The sequence below is a fragment of the Salvia miltiorrhiza genome, chromosome 2 (assembly GCF_028751815.1).
Source record: "Salvia miltiorrhiza cultivar Shanhuang (shh) chromosome 2, IMPLAD_Smil_shh, whole genome shotgun sequence".
In the NCBI taxonomy this organism is placed as follows: domain Eukaryota; kingdom Viridiplantae; phylum Streptophyta; class Magnoliopsida; order Lamiales; family Lamiaceae; genus Salvia; species Salvia miltiorrhiza.
Genome location: NC_080388.1, coordinates 2,437,455 through 2,459,256, shown reverse-complemented (window position 1 = coordinate 2,459,256; position 21,802 = coordinate 2,437,455). Strand labels below are relative to the sequence as shown.

The 21,802-nt window shown below is 37.2% G+C and overlaps 2 protein-coding genes and 1 long non-coding RNA gene across 3 annotated transcripts in view; 2 read left to right on the top strand and 1 right to left on the bottom strand.

Annotated features, from left to right (window-relative positions):
* LOC131012585 (protease Do-like 7) overlaps positions 1-21,802 on the top strand; it is a 498,535-nt gene that overhangs the window by 223,531 nt on the left and 253,202 nt on the right. The window lies entirely within an intron of this gene.
* Positions 2,220-4,406, bottom strand: LOC131012607 (uncharacterized). Its single transcript, XR_009097394.1, has 3 exons — positions 4,291-4,406; positions 2,993-3,054; positions 2,220-2,479 (listed from the first exon to the last, which is right to left on the bottom strand). It is a non-coding gene; the product is annotated as an uncharacterized LOC131012607 (long non-coding RNA).
* Positions 3,071-4,522, top strand: LOC131012602 (uncharacterized). The gene is made up of 2 exons (XM_057940586.1): positions 3,071-4,036; positions 4,388-4,522. Exons 1-2 carry the CDS (start codon positions 3,728-3,730, stop codon positions 4,508-4,510), a joined length of 432 nt encoding a protein of 143 aa, XP_057796569.1. The 5' UTR covers positions 3,071-3,727; the 3' UTR covers positions 4,511-4,522.

Below are 21,802 nucleotides of genomic sequence, written 5' to 3'. Positions count from 1 at the left end.
GTTTTAAACAAATTAGATCATATATAATTTTCTTTATCTCTTACTAATTCAATAAAAATGGATTATTTAATCTTGAATTTAATTTGAATTCATTTCAAGTAAGCATATAGATAAAGTTTTTAGAACAGTTGATTCTAATCCCTGCTTAAAAACAACAATTTATTTTAATTTGAATTTTTAAAATTTTGCATTGTATTTATGCATAATATTCCCTAACTGACTTTTAATTAAATTTTGTTTCAATGTATTTAAAAATTTTAACTGCATAATAATTAATCACTAACCTTGCCTATTTTGGTTAGTTAACTCCAGGAATTTTTTTTGTTGCTAGATTTTGATTTATAATTATTTTAATATTATTGAATTTATAAAAATTATTAATGAATTCAATAAAAATAGATACACTATTATTATTATTATTATTATTATTATTATTATTATTATTATTATTATTATTATTATTATTATTATTATTATTATTATTATTATTATTATTATTATTATTATTATTATTATTTCCATCATAAAATAAACTATAATATATAGTTTGATGTTTTTGATAGTAATGTTATTTTATGCTATTAGTAATTTTTATACATAAAATATATAGAAATGCATAATATAAAAATCAAAATATCATAAAAAAAAAAGAAAAAGAAAAAAAAAGGAGAAAATAAGAAGTAAAATTAAGGAAAAGTTTAAACGTGTGTCTGATCTTTAATATATATATATATATATATATATATATATATATATATATATATATATATAGGGAGAGGTTCAAGAAAGAACCATAAATAAAAGAAGACCGAAGAACCATTTTCAGCCATTCGATCATCAAGATCTACGGTGGATGCATCATCTTGTTGGATGAATGTAGATCCTGGGTTCGAATCCTGAAGGGAGCATTTTTTTTTATTTTTTTAGTGCATTAATTTTAACAGCGAATGCATTAATTTTTACAGTGGATGCATTACATTTGATGGTTCTCCCGTTCTCACAAATAATGTAGTTCTCTCTAGAAACACACCCTATATATATATATATATATATATATATATATATATATATATAATGTTTTAAAAATATATTGGTTTAAATAAATATAAGCTATTTATTTATTTCAAATTCATCATATACCAAATTAAATGAAATAAAATCACATAGAAATAGTAAAGTTATTTTTTGTGTAAGAAATAAATATGATAGAAATTAAAATATTACACACTCTTCGTCTTTTTCAAAATACATCATTACATAATAATTGGCAGTATATTTTTTTAAAAATAATAGTATATATTAGTAGATATTTACTATATCATCCATGTTATGTTTTAAAAACAAAATAATTCACTTTTGTATTTTTATGTGTAGTAAAATTTAAAAAATCAATTACTTGGATGAGAGTAATAAAAAGGTATGTGTACATACATTTTCTTATATAATGTTAAGAAAAATTTATAATAACCAATTAATTGGATAAGAATTTGAGAAAGTACGTGTACATGAATTGTAATTTATTTTAAAAATAAATTAATATTCAATTAGTTGGATGAGATTATTGAATTAGTGTTTCTTAATATATAATATGATATCATTTTATAACAAACAATGACATAATGTAATATTAATAATTTATTTTTAATGTAAAATAAACATAACTACATAATTTTAAAATTAAAATATTAATAACAAAAAAGAAAATTATAAAAGTTAAAATACGTTCCTCATTTTAAGGAAAATTTTGATAGTGGGAATGCATAGTTGCATACATTAAAAACTGCCGAAGAGTTTTACAAATTCTTCCACAAATTCCAATTATATCCTTCTAATTGATTTTATTTACATTTACTTTGCTTTTTATATATAAAGATATATAGGCAATGGTTCAATTGAGAAGATCAAATATTGTGAGAAGTGAGAAGCAATCAGATCCATTGATTTTTTTCTATTCGACGCTCTAGATTTACAGCCATATTCGGCTGACTTGAATAAAGGCAAGGACATATATGTAAAATCAAATATTCAGCCTACTGTTTTTTCTATTATTAAGCTGATTGTAATCTTTTTAATTATGGTAGATATAATCATTATCTTTCCATATGTTAATCTCTGTAGCTTTCCATCTCTTTTTGTCACGACCGGCCCTAATTAAGGATAATTAAGCCGGGGAAACCGTGACTAATGGAGGGAGATTAGAAGCGGGGTAGAAAGGGGAATAATCAAACAAGAAAGGATCACATTTCATCATTTAACAAAAGGAATATTTATAATATAACAGAAGTTTAGTCGTATAGACTCAAATAACTAGTAAGTTCAGATATCTCTGACTTAGCCAAATAAACATAAAACTTCTGAGTACGCAGCGGAATAAGGTTCTGATTACATGTATGAAGACATGTAACCCTAGAGTTCATTAATACATAATAAGACAAAATAATCCCGCTCGTCACTTCATCACCATCGGCAACTGCTCAATCTGCACATTTAGAAATATATGCAGGGCTTGAGTACAAAAGTACTCAGTGGCACGTATGCCTAAGTATAAAAAATACATGCTTCAAAACTGTAAATTGTCATGCCATCATAAACAGTACAGCAAGGGAGTTTTTCGCTAAAAGCCCCAAGCTTACTAAATTCATTTGTGATTCTTAAAGTTCGACTGCAGTCTAAGTTCTCTTGTAATCTATCATATCTGGAACTTTGTGCCGGAGAGGTGGCCACCTCTCACGGTCACTTGACCGGCCAACCCGCTAGATGACTCACGGTCACTGGTGTACACTAGCCCTGGCAGGATAGCTATCAACTGCTCAAGACCCGAATTCGATTATATAACTGGCAAAGCCACATCAGATAGATATCATACTAAAATTGAAACATTTATGGCAAGACAACAATTGAAATAATTTTCAGATTAATGATTTTGTAATGAAATATCTTGTTCAAATGTAACATTAAATTCATTTGATATATATATGAAAGTAATGCCCACCTGATTACCAAACTTTGCTATAGCTCAATGACTTCTTAACTGGCTCTTACTCTCGCCTTAACCTTTATTGCGAGAACATAAAATAAGATATAGCTCAAGTAAAAATCCTCAATTATTGAGAATGCGTAAAGTAACTATGCATGACTCATATTCCGTTAGTAATAATCCAACTATACGATCAAAGATCGTCTTATGAGATCAAATTATTAATCTAAATCAATCCACTCATCTTAGGATTTGCTAAACCGCTTATTAATCTCATGACCTCGTTTTAAATTAAATCCATAATTAGAAATGATTGAGTCTAATTAATGAATTAATAATTCTAGAGTCGATTCTACTTGGGCTCAACAAATAATAAGAAAATCTGATTATCAATTGGGAGCAACATAAGACAACCCAATTAAAATAAAAGAAACTGGGCCCAATCAATTAAATCTGCAGCCCACATAATTTAAAGAATTGGCCCAAAGAAAATAAAATACAAGACCCAAATGAATTAATAAAAGGCCCAAATCACAGCCCAAAGACTAAAATAAATAAAGCCCAAAGAATTGGCCCAACTCCATCTTCTTCTCCCTCAAACACGGTCCATACTATTCTCTCACCCACACAATTTCAGATCTCTCTCTCTCTTCAAAGAAACGCACACACAGACGCACATCTCACCCTCTCACGCGATCTGCCGCCGCCGCCTGAGACCCGCGAAGGATCCGGCGCAACCGCCGCCGACAGATGTTGCTGTTGTCGCTGCTGTCTGAGATCGGTGGTCAAAACGCCTGCTGGAGGAACGCCGCCGCCGTTAGCTCGTCCGAAGTCGCCGCCAACTACCGCTGCTGTTTCGCCGGAGTCGCGGCCTGGAGCTGCTGCAGCTCGTTCGGTGGTCAGTGGCTCATTGGAGGAGCGCCGCCGTCGGCCGCTGCTGTTGACAGCAAGAGCCCGGCAGCCGCCTCTCCCGGAGCCGCCGTCGCCGTGAGTCGCAGAGCTCCGACAGTCCACTACCCTCTCAATCCATTTAATCGATTCTCAATCGGACAAGGCAAGGTGAAATCTTCTTGTTTTGCTTACATCTCAAATTATGCTCGTTTACTCCTATGTAATCTGTCACTTGTTCATGATCGCATAGTTGGGTGTTTACTAAGTTCAAGATGCTTATAACTTGCTATTCTAGAGTGCATCAGATTGTGAAACTTATGATCTCTCTACTGTACGACATATCTTCCCTATTTGATGCAGATGAACTGTGATATGTAAGATATGGATGTGAACTGAATTGAATATTAGGATAGCATGATTACCTTGAATGTTTGTGCTTTTGGTTGGCTGCGGTGATGTTGAGTTCAATGAGAAGATAGCTGAAAACAAATTGTGTATTTTGTTTGCTTAACAATGCAGGAGGAACTTAGGAAGAAACTGGAGAGGATCAGGTCAATCTTACCTCTCGAATCTTGCAGCAATTATGACAACTTCCTCAAGCTGTTGATGCGTAAAGAGAGAAGGATTTGGTGGGTGATATAATAAGGAGTGAAGTTGGTGGCTGTAAAGGGAGGAAAGCATGGCTTTTGGTGGTTGAAGAGGTGGGGAGCAAAGGATGGTGGCAGCACACTTATTTCTTTCCACTAACTTTAATGATTTTCCTTTATTGCTTTAATGATTTTCCTTTATTGATTCCTTGTCGGCTGATGATATTAAACAAGGAATGGTGTTGCATTTGATGTGTAGTAATGTGGGATATGGCTGAAGTAAAGCTCTTGCCTCTTGGGAATTATAAACTTGTAGTACAGTAACGCGCTTAATGAAATACTAATCTTGAATTCTTACTAATGTAGCATATATATATATACTCGCACGATATTTGATTTCTTGCTTGCTAGCATCGATGGACTGTAAAATAAATCTAAATTAAATCCGTAGATTTAATTATCCTCACAAGCCGGAAATAATCCACGACTTAAGTAAAAATAAAATCTAATTCCATCTCGCTAAAAAAATAATAACGTGACTTTGCTAAGTCAGTTATAACTCTGAAATAATATCATTGACTGCTTTAATAATATGAATTCAGGATCATAAGCTGAATTCATATCAGGATAATAACCGTTTTCATTCACTGATGAACAAAAATAAACACTCATTACTGGATTTAAAATATATAAAAGAGCGGGTCACTACATACTACCCCTCTTAACAAAAATTTCGTCCCGAAATTTGCATATTTCTTCTAAAACAGTTCGGGGTATTTCTCCTTCATTTTGTCTTCAAGCTCCCACGTGGCTTCCTCTTGTCCGTGGTGTCTCCATAAGACTTTCACTGATGTGATTGCCTTATTCCTGAGTTGTTGTACTTTTCGATCTAGAATGGCCTCTGGTCTCTCTTCATAGCTCAAGTCTGGGCAAAGGATCATCTCTTCTTGGTGGATTATGTGCTTTGGATCGAAAACGTATTTTCTGAGTTGTGATACGTGGAAAACATTGTGAACGTTTCCAAAGCTTGGCGGTAACGCCAACCTATAGGCTACTGGGCCTATTCTCTCCAAAATCTCATAAGGTCCTACGAATCGGGGCCTAAGTTTTCCCTTGACACCAAACCTAGTTATCCCCTTGGTAGGAGATACCTTTAGGAAGACCTTGTCTCCTATTTCAAACTGTAATTCGGTTCGGCGTGCATCAGCGTAAGATTTCTGTCTATCTTGCGCCTCCTTTATTCGCCCTCTGATTTGGCGGACTATCTCAACCATCTCATTGACCATGTCTGGTCCTAAAACTTTTCTCTCACCCACTTCATCCCAATAAAGCGGTGATCTACATTTTCTTCCATATAATGCCTCATATGGTGCCATATCGATAGTCGCCTGGTAACTGTTATTATAGGCAAATTCAATCAACGGCAGCACTGCTTCCCAACTTCCACCCCTGTCTAACACCACTGTTCTCAACATATCTTCGAGGGTCTGAATTGTCCTTTCAGACTGCCCATCTGTCTGCGGGTGGAAGGCGGTGCTGAAATTTAACCTCGTGCCTAACTCTTTCTGTAAGCTTGTCCAAAATCTAGAAGTAAATTTTGAGTCTCGGTCTGAAGTGATCGACACGGGTACACCGTGTAAACGTACAATCTCTCGAACATACAACTGAGCTAGCTTGTCTGACCCATGTGTGATCGGTATTGGTATAAAATGAGCACATTTTGTAAGTCGATCCACTATTACCCAAATGGCAGTGTTTCCTTTCTTTGTTTTGGGCAAACTGGTCACAAAATCCATTGCTATGTGCTCCCACTTCCATTCTGGGATTTCCAACGGTTGTAGTTTTCCATATGGCCTTTGGTGTAAGGCCTTCACCTGTTGGCATGCCAGGCATTTCTCCACAAATGACGCTATGTCTCTCTTCATGCCTTCCCACCAAAAGTGTTTCTTTAGGTCCTGATACATCTTAGTACTCCCTGGGTGGGCAGTATAAGGGGTATCGTGAGCCTCACTCATGATTTGATCCTTAAGCTCATCATCGTGGGGAATGCATATTCTTCCCTCAAAGAGGATAGCATTATCTGCTGCTTCTTGATAATTCTTGACTCCTCCTTTCCTTACTGCTTCCCGTAGTTTCTCCATTTTCTCGTCTTTTCTTTGTGCTTCTACAATCATCTTTCTCAAGCTAGGTATTGTTGCAACAACGCTTGCTATCGTCCCTGGTGGTTTAACCACTTCTATGCTCATTTTTCCAAACTCTTTGATGAGCTCATTCTTTTGGGTGACGAGACATCCCAACCTAGATTGAGTTTTACGGCTCAATGCATCAGCTACTACATTGGCCTTACCCGGGTGGTAGTTAATACCGCAATCATAATCCTTCACTAGTTCGAGCCATCTCCTTTGTCTCATATTAAGGTCCTTTTGCTCGAAAAAGTATTTCAGGCTTTTGTGGTCTGTGAATATCTCACACCTAACTCCATATAGGTGGTGTCTCCAAATCTTCAGCGCATGCACCACTGCAGCTAACTCCAGATCATGAGTCGGATAGTTCAGTTCATGTGGTCTAAGCTGTCGCGACGCATATGCTATCACTCTTCCTTCTTGCATCAGCACGCAACCAAGTCCATTTTTGGACGCGTCTGTGTAGATCACGTATTCCTTGTCAGCTGTTGGAACGGCTAACACTGGTGCCGTAGTTAACTTTTCCTTGAGTTCTTGGAAGCTCTTCTCGCACTCATCTGTCCAAGAAAATTTTACCCCCTTCCTGAGTAGTTGCGTCATTGGCCTTGCGATTTTGGAAAATCCCTCTATGAACCTCCGGTAGTAACCTGCCAATCCTAAGAAACTTCTTATCTCATTAGGGTTAGTAGGTGGTCTCCATTCGCGCACTGCTTGCACTTTCTCAGGGTCCACTTTAATCCCTTCTGACGACACAATATGGCCTAAAAATGTGACTTCGCTGAGCCAAAACTCGCACTTGCTGAATTTGGCATAAAGGCGCTCCGTCCTCAACGTTTCTAGGACAATTCTCAGATGTTCCTCATGGTCTTTCTCGTTCTTCGAGTAGATCAGGATGTCATCTATGAATACCAAGACAAATTTGTCTAAGTACGGATGGAACACTCGATTCATGAGGTCCATGAACACGGCTGGCGCGTTGGTTAGCCCGAATGGCACAACTACAAATTCGTAGTGGCCATACCTAGTTCGAAACGCCGTCTTAGGTACGTCTTCTGGTCGAATCTTCAGCTGGTGATAACCAGACCGCAAATCAATCTTCGAGAACACGCTTGCTCCCTTGAGCTGGTCGAAGAGGTCATCTATCCTTGGTAAAGGATATTTGTTCTTCAGTGTCACTTTGTTCAGTTCCCTATAGTCTATGCACATTCGCAATGTGCCATCCTTTTTCTTCACGAAAAGTACGGGTGCACCCCAAGGTGATACACTTGGTCTAATGAATCCAAGTTCCAAAAGTTCTTGCAGTTGTATCTTGAGTTCTTCCAACTCTTTAGGAGCCATTCGGTATGGTGCCTTCGAAATGGGAGCTGCCCCGGGCTCCAAATCAATGGTAAACTCAATTGGTCTGTCCGGTGGTGGCCCTGGCAGAATCTCTGGAAATACATCTGAAAAGTCCCGTACAATTGCTACATCTTCTATGCTCCTTTCAGTTCCCAGTTCTCCGTGCAAGTATACGAGGTAAGCTGGGTATCCCTTATTCATCATTTTCGTTGCTTGGAGAGCGGAGATGATCATCTTTCTTCTTCCCATACTAATTCCGTGGAAATGTGACGGCTCCCTTCCTGGGGATCGGAATGATATCCGTCTTTCGTTACAAAGGATGGTGGCATAGTTCTCGGCTAGCCAGTCCATTCCTAGGATTATGTCCACATCTCCCATCGGTATAACATACGAGCTGTTCACTACAATCTTGAGTGACCCTATGTTCAGTTCTAGGTTCAAGCACACATGATCTACTGTCGTCATCCCTCCTATAGGTGATGATATACTCAACTCCTGATCAGCTCTTTCCATTTTAAGTTTTAAGGTGTCGACACATGTACTTGAAATAAAAGTATGCGATGCGCCCGTATCAAATAGGAGTACAACAGGAGTATTGAGTAGCATGCCCATACCTGCCAGGTTTCCCTGGTTGTTTTCGGGCTGTTTCTGCCTCATAGCATAGGCTCTAGCATGACGAGGCTCTTCATGTTGTTTCTGTTGTTGGCGAGCCTGTTGCTGATACGGTTGTTGAGGTTGTGGTTGGTACGGTAGCTGTTGGTGCTGCTGTGGCTGCTGATACTGTGGTTGCTGCCCTGGGTATGGTTGGGACAGAGCTTGGATTGCTCGCAGATGCGGAGCCTGGATAGGTAGGTTCGGCCTTGAACCCGTCCCGTGTTGCTTATTCGGGCACCGGTTTGCATAGTGTCCCTTCTGGTTGCAGATATAGCAACTATCACTGCCGGCCTTACAGATTCCCACATGACTTTTGTTACATTTGGGGCAATGTGGGGCTCTCTGTTGGTTATTTCCCATCTGTTTCGGTGCACTCTGGCCTCCATAGCCCTGTGACTGGAAGACCCGTCCCTGCCATGGCCTCTTCTCGCCTTGGTTCGGTTTACTGTTGTCCCATCTCCTTTTTCCGTTAAAATTCTGATTATGATTTTGATCCTGTGGAGGTGCTGGCGCAGGTACAATTGCAAGTCTTTCTCCAGGCATGGCTGCCTCAATGTCTAACGCTCGGCTGAGCGACTCAGTGTAAGACAATCCTCCGTGGCTTGCCAAAGCCATCCTAATCTCGTGCCTCAGTCCGGCACAAAACTTTTCAGCCATCTTCTCATCTGTGTCAACTTGTTCCGGCGCATATCTAGACATATCGCAGAACATCCTGTCGTATTGAGTTACCGACATCTTCCCTTGTTTTAGATTGTAAAATTCAGCCTCCTTTTTCTTGCGGTAGCTCTTGGGTATATACTTGTCATATATACCGGCTTTGAATTGTTCCCAAGTCAGGTTTTCTAACTGCTCTGCTGTCATCGTTTTCATCCTTGCTTCCCACCAGAAATCAGCTGACCCAGTCAACTGAAAGGACATACAAGTCAGACGTTCTTGGTCGGTGCAACGCAGGAAGTTGAAAATGTGTTCAATAGCGCGAACCCAAGTTTCAGCTTCTGCCGGGTCTCCTGTCCCGTTGAAGGTAGGTGGGTTCTGTCGTAAGAATAATTCTTCAATCCGTCGTTCTGGCTGAACAGGTGGTTGTACTATTTCAGATTCTAGTCTTGCTTCTGGGCCTCTCTCATCATTCCGGGGAATCCTTCCCCCTCCTCTCGGACGCCCTCGTTTCGGTGGCATTCTAATGAGTCAAAACACAAGTTGTCAGCGCATTAAAACGCAATAAGGACATACTATCATTTTTATAGTTACTCCTTAACTCATCGAGTTCTGCTCCTGCTAAAACTTAAGCGAACATATAAATAGAACATAGCGGAACGACTTGCAGCGAAAGACCAATAAGGTCACTATATATTCATGGGAAATTAGTATCAATGAGGACTATGTCATAAGAATAGTTCTTCTATTCTATGTTCTGGTTGTATGGGTGGTGAGGCCATGTTTTGTTCTAGCCCTGGTACTGTAAGTAGAATGGTTCCGAATATCTGAAACTATAAGCTGATAGCTTTAATCGTAATATTATAACATTATATACAAAGCATTTTGACCCCTCGTAAGTCTAACTCTGAAGTTCATACATGAATCATGAAGGTTATCCTCAAGCCATAGCTAGTGATAATCGAGGTTAGAAGCGAGTCTCAGCTTATTAGGGATTAGCTAACTGATTACATAAGTCGCACTCATCGCTATAAGTAATATCATACTTAAACTATCATCGAATAAGGCAATAGTCGATTAGGTGCTTCGTCTCGCGTGAACAACCTGAATGAAGAACTATGCCTGCATCAGTGATTCGTGTGTGGCACTCCGCTTGCACTGCTTTCATTGGATTCTCTTCCTCTTTCTTAGCTATTCACCATGGCTATAGTGAAATATAACTGAGTTTCTAGCTTCTATTGTTTTTCTCGTAACAGTGATCATGCATTCTTAACGCATCTAAGTTCATTGAGATATCTAATCAATCAATAAAGCATACAACTTGAATGTAAGCATCAGTACATTCATATAAAACGTGAACTTCTCAATGTTTTAAAATCATTACCACCTTCTTTCTTGCTGAGCATGACGATGTGATGAAGTGATGAGCTTTGGTTGACTGACTCATATATATTAGTGATCATACTAGAAAAATGGCTAACTCTAGGGTTCAGAGCAAATGAACTGCTCTGATACCACTCTGTCACGACCGGCCCTAATTAAGGATAATTAAGCCGGGGAAACCGTGACTAATGGAGGGAGATTAGAAGCGGGGTAGAAAGGGGAATAATCAAACAAGAAAGGATTACATTTCATCATTTAACAAAAGGAATATTTATAATATAACAGAAGTTTAGTCGTATAGACTCAAATAACTAGTAAGTTCAGATATCTCTGACTTAGCCAAATAAACATAAAACTTCTGAGTACGCAGCGGAATAAGGTTCTGATTACATGTATGAAGACATGTAACCCTAGAGTTCATTAATACATAATAAGACAAAATAATCCCGCTCGTCACTTCATCACCATCGGCAACTGCTCAATCTGCACATTTAGAAATATATGCAGGGCTTGAGTACAAAAGTACTCAGTGGCACGTATGCCTAAGTATAAAAAATACATGCTTCAAAACTGTAAATTGTCATGCCATCATAAACAGTACATCAAGGGAGTTTTTCGCTAAAAGGCCCAAGCTTACTAAATTCATTTGTGATTCTTAAAGTTCGACTGCAGTCTAAGTTCTCTTGTAATCTATCATATCTGGAACTTTGTGCCGGAGAGGTGGCCACCTGTAACACCCCGTTTCCTCGTAGCTATATTTAGAGTATTTTTGAACTTAGATTTAAGAAGATTCACGCCGGATTGAGAAAAAGAATTTATTTTAATTCCAACAAAAATGATTTACAAAAGCTTTGGTAAATTTAGTTATTAAATTTATATGCATTGCATATTTATTTAATTTAACATTCAAGTATTTTCACGAGCTTTTAATTAGCAAATCCTGAAGAATTATTACAGTTTCGACAATTTTGTCCTGAAAGATTTTTACAGATACAATTCTTTTATGAGACAGTTTTAATTGTCAAATCATCACTCACCTCACTTAGACTCCCATCAAGAGCCATGCTCCTACATTTAGTTTTTTTTTTACTTTTAGCCACACTTGGCAATTGGCAGCCACCAACTCCCCTCCAAACTGAACTACACGACAGCAAATCTATTCTTGCTGTTGGTCAAATGGGTTATCATATAGGCTACTGTTCACAGCTCTTGCCAATTTCCATGCAAATAATATCATTGTCAAAAGTTACTGCCATTGCCATTGTTTTCAACTAATACTGCCATTGTTTTCAACTATTACGGCTAAGTTTGCCTATAAATTGAGCTTGCAGCAACATTGCATTATTCACCACCTCTTCCACAATTTCACTCACCCCATTCTCGCAAGAAGTAGGAGGTTCACTCTTTATCTCATCAGCCAAAAGTCCTCCTTCCATCACACACTAATAACTATAACTAGCAAGCAACTCAAAATGCAAGAGCTCTCAATCCACTGAGATTCAGCAGCAGAATCCTTATAAAGGTTTCACCTCCAAATTCTACTCTATAAATTGTAATGTTTCCTTTCGTTTATTCACAGAGAAACACATATGCATACATTCATTTATATATATATATATATATACTCATATATGTGTTTAAGCAAACATATCAAATGTTTTACAATGATGAAAATCGATAATGAATAAAAAGAAGAAGAAAAATAGAGTCTTGAAGCTTTGTCTTGCTTTAATTTCGAACCTTAATGTGGTTGTTGGCTGTATGAGTCGAGAGGAGGGATGCGATCGGCGGCGGTGGTTCTCCTACTGCTGTCGGCCGGAAGTTTCAGAGAGGGAGAGATGGGTTGGGTACAGCTGAGGGTGTCGGCGATGGTGGCTTGGCTGCTGTCGCCGGACTGACCTGAGAAGAGAGCCGAGGGAGAAACTTGTGTTGAGTGTCTTGCTGAGAGGGTGTCGGCAACGGTGGCTTGGCTGCTATTGCCGGAAGGTCGAGAGAGTCGACGGCCGAGGCGGTTTACAGCCGTTTCCCCGGTGAGCTTCCGCGGTGGTGGTTCTTTCGGTGGTTCCACCGCTAGTTGTCCAAAGCAGGGGAATGAGAGGGAGGCGACAAGGCAGGACCTTGTTGCTGCTGTCGACGGAGAGAGATAGGTTGAGGGAGATGAGGCCGGAGTCGGCGGACGGCGATGGCGGCGGTCCGGCTGACTGCTGCTATCGGCTGGAGCAGAGGTGGGCGACGGCGGTCGGGCGGTGGCGCTGCTACCGCTACCGGAAAAGAAGAGAGGGGGGAGAAGAGGGTGTTGGAGCGCCGCTGCTATGTGCGTGTGTGCGTGTGTCGTTTTGTGTGTGTGCGTCTGATGGGGGGGGTTGATGAGGGTAATAGGTTTAAGTGTTGGGGGCTTGGGCTTGGGAGTGTTGGGGGCTTGGGCCGATTTATTGGGCCGAAATTATTTTATTTAGTGGGCCGAGTTTTGTTTATTAAATCAGTTGGGCCCTTGGTTTTAATAATTGTGCTGGGCCTTAATTCAATTATTTAATAGATGGCCCTATTATTGTTTAATTAAATTGAGCTTTCTTATTTTTAATTAATTGGACTATTATTAGTTTGATTAATTTATTTAAAGGATAATTTTCATAATAATATTAAATTATTATTATGTGCATATTTTAAGTAAATTACTTATTATATGTTAAGCATGACATGAAATTGTATTTATTTTGAAATAAAAGTATTTAATTGGTTTTAATTATAATTCCAATTATTAAAGAAAGTCGAGTAAGAATATTGTTGGTATTCTTAACTCAAGAAAAATGTTTTTAAATATTTATTCATTAAAGTTTAAAAACCCGGCTAAGTGAATCATAGAATATTAAGCACTACACCATGACTTAAGATTAGCTTCACGAGACCTATTAAGAATAGAATTTCTTGTAGGCTTTGTGACCAGGGGGATTAGCGCTGCTTTCCCAAGACAGGTTTTTATGTGTATGATCTTCAGGCTTTGCCTATCCAGGTGGGCTTACTTTCCAAATGTACAAAGTATGATTGAGTTATTAAGCTCTAAATGTTTCAATGAACTGCAAATTGTTTATTTAATGTAATGAAAACTGTTTATCCAATAAAATGTTTATGTGCACTCTGCTCCGTTTAAGGCTCGCATTAATGAATCGATCGAGGTTCTCTCTTGACCTAACACGTTATTTGAGAATTGTGTACACCTATTAGCTGACTCGGTGGGTTGATCTCCATTCGGGCACTAATCATGTATGAGGCGTTATAAGGGTGCTCGACGGGATGTGTTCCGGAGCATTGGGTCCCAAATGGGAACTTGGCTGGGTTACGCCCTCAGTCCAAGTAAAGCAGGAGTAATGGATCCGTCGGTGGCTAAAAGGTCCGGGATCACAGCGAGTAACGGAAAGGGAGTGTGACATGTGCACAAATGAAAATTATTTTAACATGCTTAAAAGTTCTTTCAATTTAAAACCTTCTAAGTTATGTCAAGTACGATTGGATAAACTGTGTTTACGAAAATATGAAATGTTTCAGAAAATGCATGCCCACTAAGTACATTAGTACTTAGCCCAAAAATACTTTCAAATGTTTTCAGGTTGGCTGGCCGGTGCTGACGGGACGGAGCTGAGGCTAGAGATAAATTCATATGTTAGACTTCCGCTGTAGCAATTACTCATATCAGTCTTTTGTTTTCTCAACTTAAGATCTTCATGTTAAATTTCAAATGATATACCTGACCGAGCTTAGACTCTTCACTACTAAATTTATGCTAATGAATGTCGGTTGTCAGAAGCATGAAACAAAACTTGTGATCCAAAGGGGCATAGCCCGACTCTCTATCTTATTATTCGGGTTTTAACAAGGTTGTTCCTTGTTTATTTCTATGAATTAGTTGCACCTCGATTATATTTATTCATTCAAGAATTGGGGTGTGACACCACCTCTCACGGTCACTTGACCGGCCAACCCGCTAGATGACTCACGGTCACTGGTGTACACTAGCCCTGGCAGGATAGCTATCAACTGCTCAAGACCCGAATTCGATTATATAACTGGCAAAGCCACATCAGATAGATATCATACTAAAATTGAAACATTTATGGCAAGACAACAATTGAAATAATTTTCAGATTAATGATTTTGTAATGAAATATCTTGTTCAAATGTAACATTAAATTCATTTGATATATATATGAAAGTAATGCCCACCTGATTACCAAACTTTGCTATAGCTCAATGACTTCTTAACTGGCTCTTACTCTCGCCTTAACCTTTATTGCGAGAACATAAAATAAGATATAGCTCAAGTAAAAATCCTCAATTATTGAGAATGCGTAAAGTAACTATGCATGACTCATATTCCGTTAGTAATAATCCAACTATACGATCAAAGATCGTCTTATGAGATCAAATTATTAATCTAAATCAATCCACTCATCTTAGGATTTGCTAAACCGCTTATTAATCTCATGACCTCGTTTTAAATTAAATCCATAATTAGAAATGATTGAGTCTAATTAATGAATTAATAATTCTAGAGTCGATTCTACTTGGGCTCAACAAATAATAAGAAAATCTGATTATCAATTGGGAGCAACATAAGACAACCCAATTAAAATAAAAGAAACTGGGCCCAATCAATTAAATCTGCAGCCCACATAATTTAAAGAATTGGCCCAAAGAAAATAAAATACAAGACCCAAATGAATTAATAAAAGGCCCAAATCACAGCCCAAAGACTAAAATAAATAAAGCCCAAAGAATTGGCCCAACTCCATCTTCTTCTCCCTCAAACACGGTCCATACTATTCTCTCACCCACACAATTTCAGATCTCTCTCTCTCTTCAAAGAAACGCACACACAGACGCACATCTCACCCTCTCACGCGATCTGCCGCCGCCGCCTGAGACCCGCGAAGGATCCGGCGCAACCGCCGCCGACAGATGTTGCTGTTGTCGCTGCTGTCTGAGATCGGTGGTCAAAACGCCTGCTGGAGAAACGCCGCCGCCGCTAGCTCGTCCGAAGTCGCCGCCAACTACCGCTGCTGTTTCGCCGGAGTCGCGGCCTGGAGCTGCTGCAGCTCGTTCGGTGGTCAGTGGCTCGTTGGAGGAGCGCCGCCGTCGGCCGCTGCTGTTGACAGCAAGAGCCCGGCAGCCGCCTCTCCCGGAGCCGCCGTCGCCGTGAGTCGCAGAGCTCCGACAGTCCACTACCCTCTCAATCCATTTAATCGATTCTCAATCGGACAAGGCAAGGTGAAATCTTCTTGTTTTGCTTACATCTCAAATTATGCTCGTTTACTCCTATGTAATCTGTCACTTGTTCATGATCGCATAGTTGGGTGTTTACTAAGTTCAAGATGCTTATAACTTGCTATTCTAGAGTGCATCAGATTGTGAAACTTATGATCTCTCTACTGTACGACATATCTTCCCTATTTGATGCAGATGAACTGTGATATGTAAGATATGGATGTGAACTGAATTGAATATTAGGATAGCATGATTACCTTGAATGTTTGTGCTTTTGGTTGGTTGCGGTGATGTTGAGTTCAATGAGAAGATAGCTGAAAACAAATTGTGTATTTTGTTTGCTTAACAATGCAGGAGGAACTTAGGAAGAAACTGGAGAGGATCAGGTCAATCTTACCTCTCGAATCTTGCAGAAATTATGACAACTTCCTCAAGCTGTTGATGCGTAAAGAGAGAAGGATTTGGTGGGTGATATAATAAGGAGTGAAGTTGGTGGCTGTAAAGGGAGGAAAGCATGGCTTTTGGTGGTTGAAGAGGTGGGGAGCAAAGGATGGTGGCAGCACACTTATTTCTTTCCACTAACTTTAATGATTTTCCTTTATTGCTTTAATGATTTTCCTTTATTGATTCCTTGTCGGCTGATGATATTAAACAAGGAATGGTGTTGCATTTGATGTGTAGTAATGTGGGATATGGCTGAAGTAAAGCTCTTGCCTCTTGGGAATTATAAACTTGTAGTACAGTAACGCGCTTAATGAAATACTAATCTTGAATTCTTACTAATGTAGCGTATATATATATACTCGCACGATATTTGATTTCTTGCTTGCTAGCATCGATGGACTGTAAAATAAATCTAAATTAAATCCGTAGATTTAATTCTCCTCACAAGCCGGAAATAATCCACGACTTAAGTAAAAATAAAATCTAATTCCATCTCGCAAAAAAAATAATAACGTGACTTTGCTAAGTCAGTTATAACTCTGAAATAATATCATTGACTGCTTTAATAATATGAATTCAGGATCATAAGCTGAATTCATATCAGGATAATAACCGTTTTCATTCACTGATGAACAAAAATAAACACTCATTACTGGATTTAAAATATATAAAAGAGCGGGTCACTACACTTTTCGACATATTTTTTTTAGAATAAATAGACTTCATCCTTTGTAATACGTCATGGAGGATAACTATTAATTAAAACAAGTTCAACAAGTCAGAAAACATTCAAAATGAACGGTATTTTATTTGTTTAATACTATAATTCAAACTTTTATTTGTTCAACATGTAATTTCATTAAAAATATAAACAAGTTCATAAAAAGATGGCGTAAAGTTCAAAAAAAATATTCAGTGTCTAATTATAGTCTAAGTAAACATTACGTTTAATTACCCAGTAAGAAATTATTTTCCACTGTTGCAATATAATTTGTTCAATTGGTAAATTTCACAGTTCAAATTTTTTGGTTAGTTATTATCAAATTTTTTGTGTATATCTAATTTAGCTGACATTCGTTTAAACATTATCACACGCACACTAAATTCCTCACAAATAATGCTAAGTTCATAAAAAGATCGCTTAATGTTCAAAAAAAAGTTCATATATTTAATGAACATACGGTATATTGTTTTGAATGTGTTGAACATTAGCAGACCGTCAAACTGTCCCACATTCTCTCCGCGGCGGCGGAAACAACAGCCCATCAAACTACCCCACATTCTCTCCGACTCAAGCTTGACTGCTTCTCGGCCGCCAAATTACAATTTCACCTACAACGTGAGACCCAATTCAACCTACTCAACCACTCCTTCACATACCTCTTCGATATGAAATAGGGAGAATCTCCAACCCCGCCCTCTTCAACCCCCGCCATCGTTGCTGGACTTCGAGTTCCAACCAACCAATCTATTGAACAAATTGGAAAAAAGGGTCAAGCATAATTTCACAAGCCATTTGGATTTCAAAGAAAAAAATCGCAACATTACAATAAATCTTGGTGGGGGACCTTAAAATTTGAAATATTCAAAGAAAATTAACAAATCTATATGTTCATACGAAAATGCCTATCGAAAACCAATTTAACATCACATTTGTGTTTTTTAGTGTTACATGTCTCGTTCCCAATTTCATTGAACCTGCATTCATATTTCTTGAACTTAACCATTATTGTAATGAACACTGAAATAAATGGCACAGATAAATGAATTGTTACCTTCAACTTTCCTGCTATCCATCATTTGCGAGAACGTGAAAATCATCAAATCTAATGCATCCATTGTAAAAATTAATGCATTCGCTGTTAAATCTAATGCACTAAAAAAATAAAAAAAAAATTGTTCCCTTCATGATTCGAATTCAAGTTCTTAATTGTTCCAACAAGATGATGCATCCACTGTAGATCTTAATGATCGAATAGCTGAAAATAGTTCTCCGTTCTTTTTTTATTTAGTGGTTTTTTCTTGAACATCTCCCTATATATATATATATATATATATATATATATATATAGGCAAAGGTTCAATGAAAAAGGCTTAAATGTAAGAGAGAAGAGAGAAGTAATCTTGGCCCTCCATCTTACTTAATCTAACGGATGATACTTTACAATAATTCGTCAGCCTCCAAATCATTAAAGGCTATTAGTGTAATTTGTACATTTATTTTAATCAATTTTTTCTATATCTAAGCTAAATCTAACCGATGCACGCTTAGCCTATATATTCTGTAACCGACTTATACCATAAATTGAGGGATGTGATGATTTTAAATATGGTATCTTTTATTGGATGTAACCGATTCACTTAGATTCGTGTCATTCATACGGATCTTCTAAATATAATGCATATCAATTTTATTTTTTTTAATTGCATTGTTCATCTTACACGTAACATATTGAATTGATAATTGTTACTACGATTAATTAAATCATGAAATACCATTATGGGGGAAAATATATTAAAATAATCATAGTCATTATATGAGAAAAACAAGTAACTACATTTTTTATTTTTTTTTATGGATGAACTATAATGTATTATTATTTTTTTTTGTTGACTACATTCCCTTTTTATGAATTATTACTGCTGTCCTTATAAATAGTTATTTTTTCTAGTGAAAGATTACATAGTTCTAGTGAAAATTGCTTTATTCATATTCCGAACCTATGTTATTATTTCAGAAAATATCAAAACAACCGCACTTGAAGTTGTGTCTCATATTCTCATATGTGTTTTCCTTCGTGCTATTATTTACTTGATTTTCAATTTTGTCGTTATCTTTTTTAGTGAACTAATTATCTTGATTAGCCTTATTAGCTTTCTGGATGTCAACATCCTGCCATGCGAAAGTCTTAGAAACGATGAATAACAAATTGGCAGACAAACTCTGGAGAATATCGTTGATGAACATAAATATGCACGAACAAAAAGAACAATATTCATGAACAGATAGAACATATATAAATGAACATAAGAAACATTATCCATGAACATTATTGACTACGAGGCAAACGATTACTGACGAACATAGAGATCAATATTGATGAACACAAAGAGCATTACTGATGAACGTACAGAAAGAACATATTCAAACGAATATAAGGAAAATAATACATGAACATACTGATGATCAGGCAGACTACTACTGATGAGCCAAAAGAATAATATTGATAAACATAAGGAGCATTATTGTTGAACTCTTCATGTATTTTATAAATTCTTCTGAACATTGATATACATCCGATGAACAGTTGACACATATTTCATGAACAAAACAAAGAAAATTGCAGCTCCCTCGTCTTTTTCTTTTTCCTCTTCAATTCGGACATAGTACATCAGCTGCACCACCAACCCAGCCTCAAAGCCATACCCAAATACAGAAAGAACTCACATCAACCACCCTATATTTGCATTTCATCCAACAAGCATGATCAGTTAAAAAATATAGAGTATATATGCTTAATTCATACAAACCAATTTGATTGAACATATACAAACGTTCCTCGAACTTTTGTATGTGATTCAATGAACATACAACACAATCCAGAAATGCATTGGTTTTAATTTTATAGCTATTCCTTGCTATTTATGTGTCACGACCGGCCCTAATTAAGGATAATTAAGCCGGGGAAACCGTGACTAATGGAGGGAGATTAGAAGCGGGGTAGAAAGGGGAATAATCAAACAAGAAAGGATCACATTTCATCATTTAGCAAAAGGAATATTTATAATATAACAGAAGTTTAGTCGTATAGACTCAAATAACTAGTAAGTTCAGATATCTCTGACTTAGCCAAATAAACATAAAACTTCTGAGTACGCAGCGGAATAAGGTTCTGATTACATGTATGAAGACATGTAACCCTAGAGTTCATTAATACATAATAAGATAAAAGAGTCCCGCTCGTCACTTCATCACCATCGGCAGCTACTCAACCTGCACATTTAGAAATATATGCAGGGCTTGAGTACAAAAGTACTCAGTGGGCACGTATGCCTAAGTATAAAATACATGCTTCAAAACTGTAAATTGTCATGCCATAATTAAACAGTACAGCAAGGGAGTTTTTCGCTAAAAGGCCCAAGCTTACTAAATTCATTTGTGATTCTTAAAGTTCGACTGCAGTCTAAGTTCTCTTGTAATCTATCATATCTGGAACTTTGTGCCGGAGAGGTGGCCACCTCTCACGGTCACTTGACCGGCCAACCCGCTAGATGACTCACGGTCACTGGTGTACACTAGCCCTGGCAGGATAGCTATCAACTGCTCAGGACCCGAATTCGATTGCATGATGAAAGTCACATCAGATAGATATCATACTGAAATTTAAATATTTTATGGCAAGACAATATTTGAAATATCTTCAATTAATTTAATCATGAAATAACTTGCTTGAACATAACATTTAAACTCATTTGATATATATGAAAGTAATGCCCACCTGTTAGAAACTTTTTGTGGTACAGTAGCTCCTTGACTGATTATTAATCTCGTGCTTGACCTTTATTACGAGAATATAAATAAGATATTGCTCGAATAAAATCATCAAATGAGAATGTGTATTTAACTATGCATGATCCTTATGCATGAATTATTATTATGAAATAATAATCAGGGAATTTCTATTGTTAATCCAAGTTATTGGATTTAAACAAAAGCTAAGTCTCGTCTCATGAAACCGGATAATTAACTAAAATTAATCTATTCTCTTCAGGATGTTATAATCCACTGATTAAATAAATCCATCTTTATTGGTCGTTACTAAGAAGTAACTAATTCGGCTTATTCGCTGAATAACCTCATAAATTAATCGGGCTTAATAAATAGGAATAAATAATGTTATAAGATTAAATAATTAAAAGGCTTAACATAAGGCAGCCTAATAATTAATTAAATAGAAGTGGGCTTGAATAATTAACATGAGAGGCCTAATTGAAGTAACTTATCGGCTCAATTAATTAAATAAATCTTGGCCCAATAAATAATTTGATTAGCTGGGCTCAATTAAATAAATCAAACGAGGCCCAACGAAGATAATATAACAGCCCAATAAAATAGATGGGCTTCAATTTAAATAAATTCGGCCCAATGAAATAATTTAATAAAGGCCCATCTAAATAAAATAAATAAGGCCCAACAAATAAATAAGGGCCCAAAAATAATTTAGCCCAAATCAATTAAAATCGGCCCATATAAATAAATCAGAGGCCCAATTACAATAATTAAAATCGGCCCAAGACTCGGCCCAAAATAAAGAAATAACACGGCCCAGATGATTTAATTCGGCCCAAAATATGTGCCCAAAATAATTAAAAGCCCAAGTAAAATAAATGAAGAGGTCCAAAACTAAATATTTTCGGCCCAACTAAAAAAA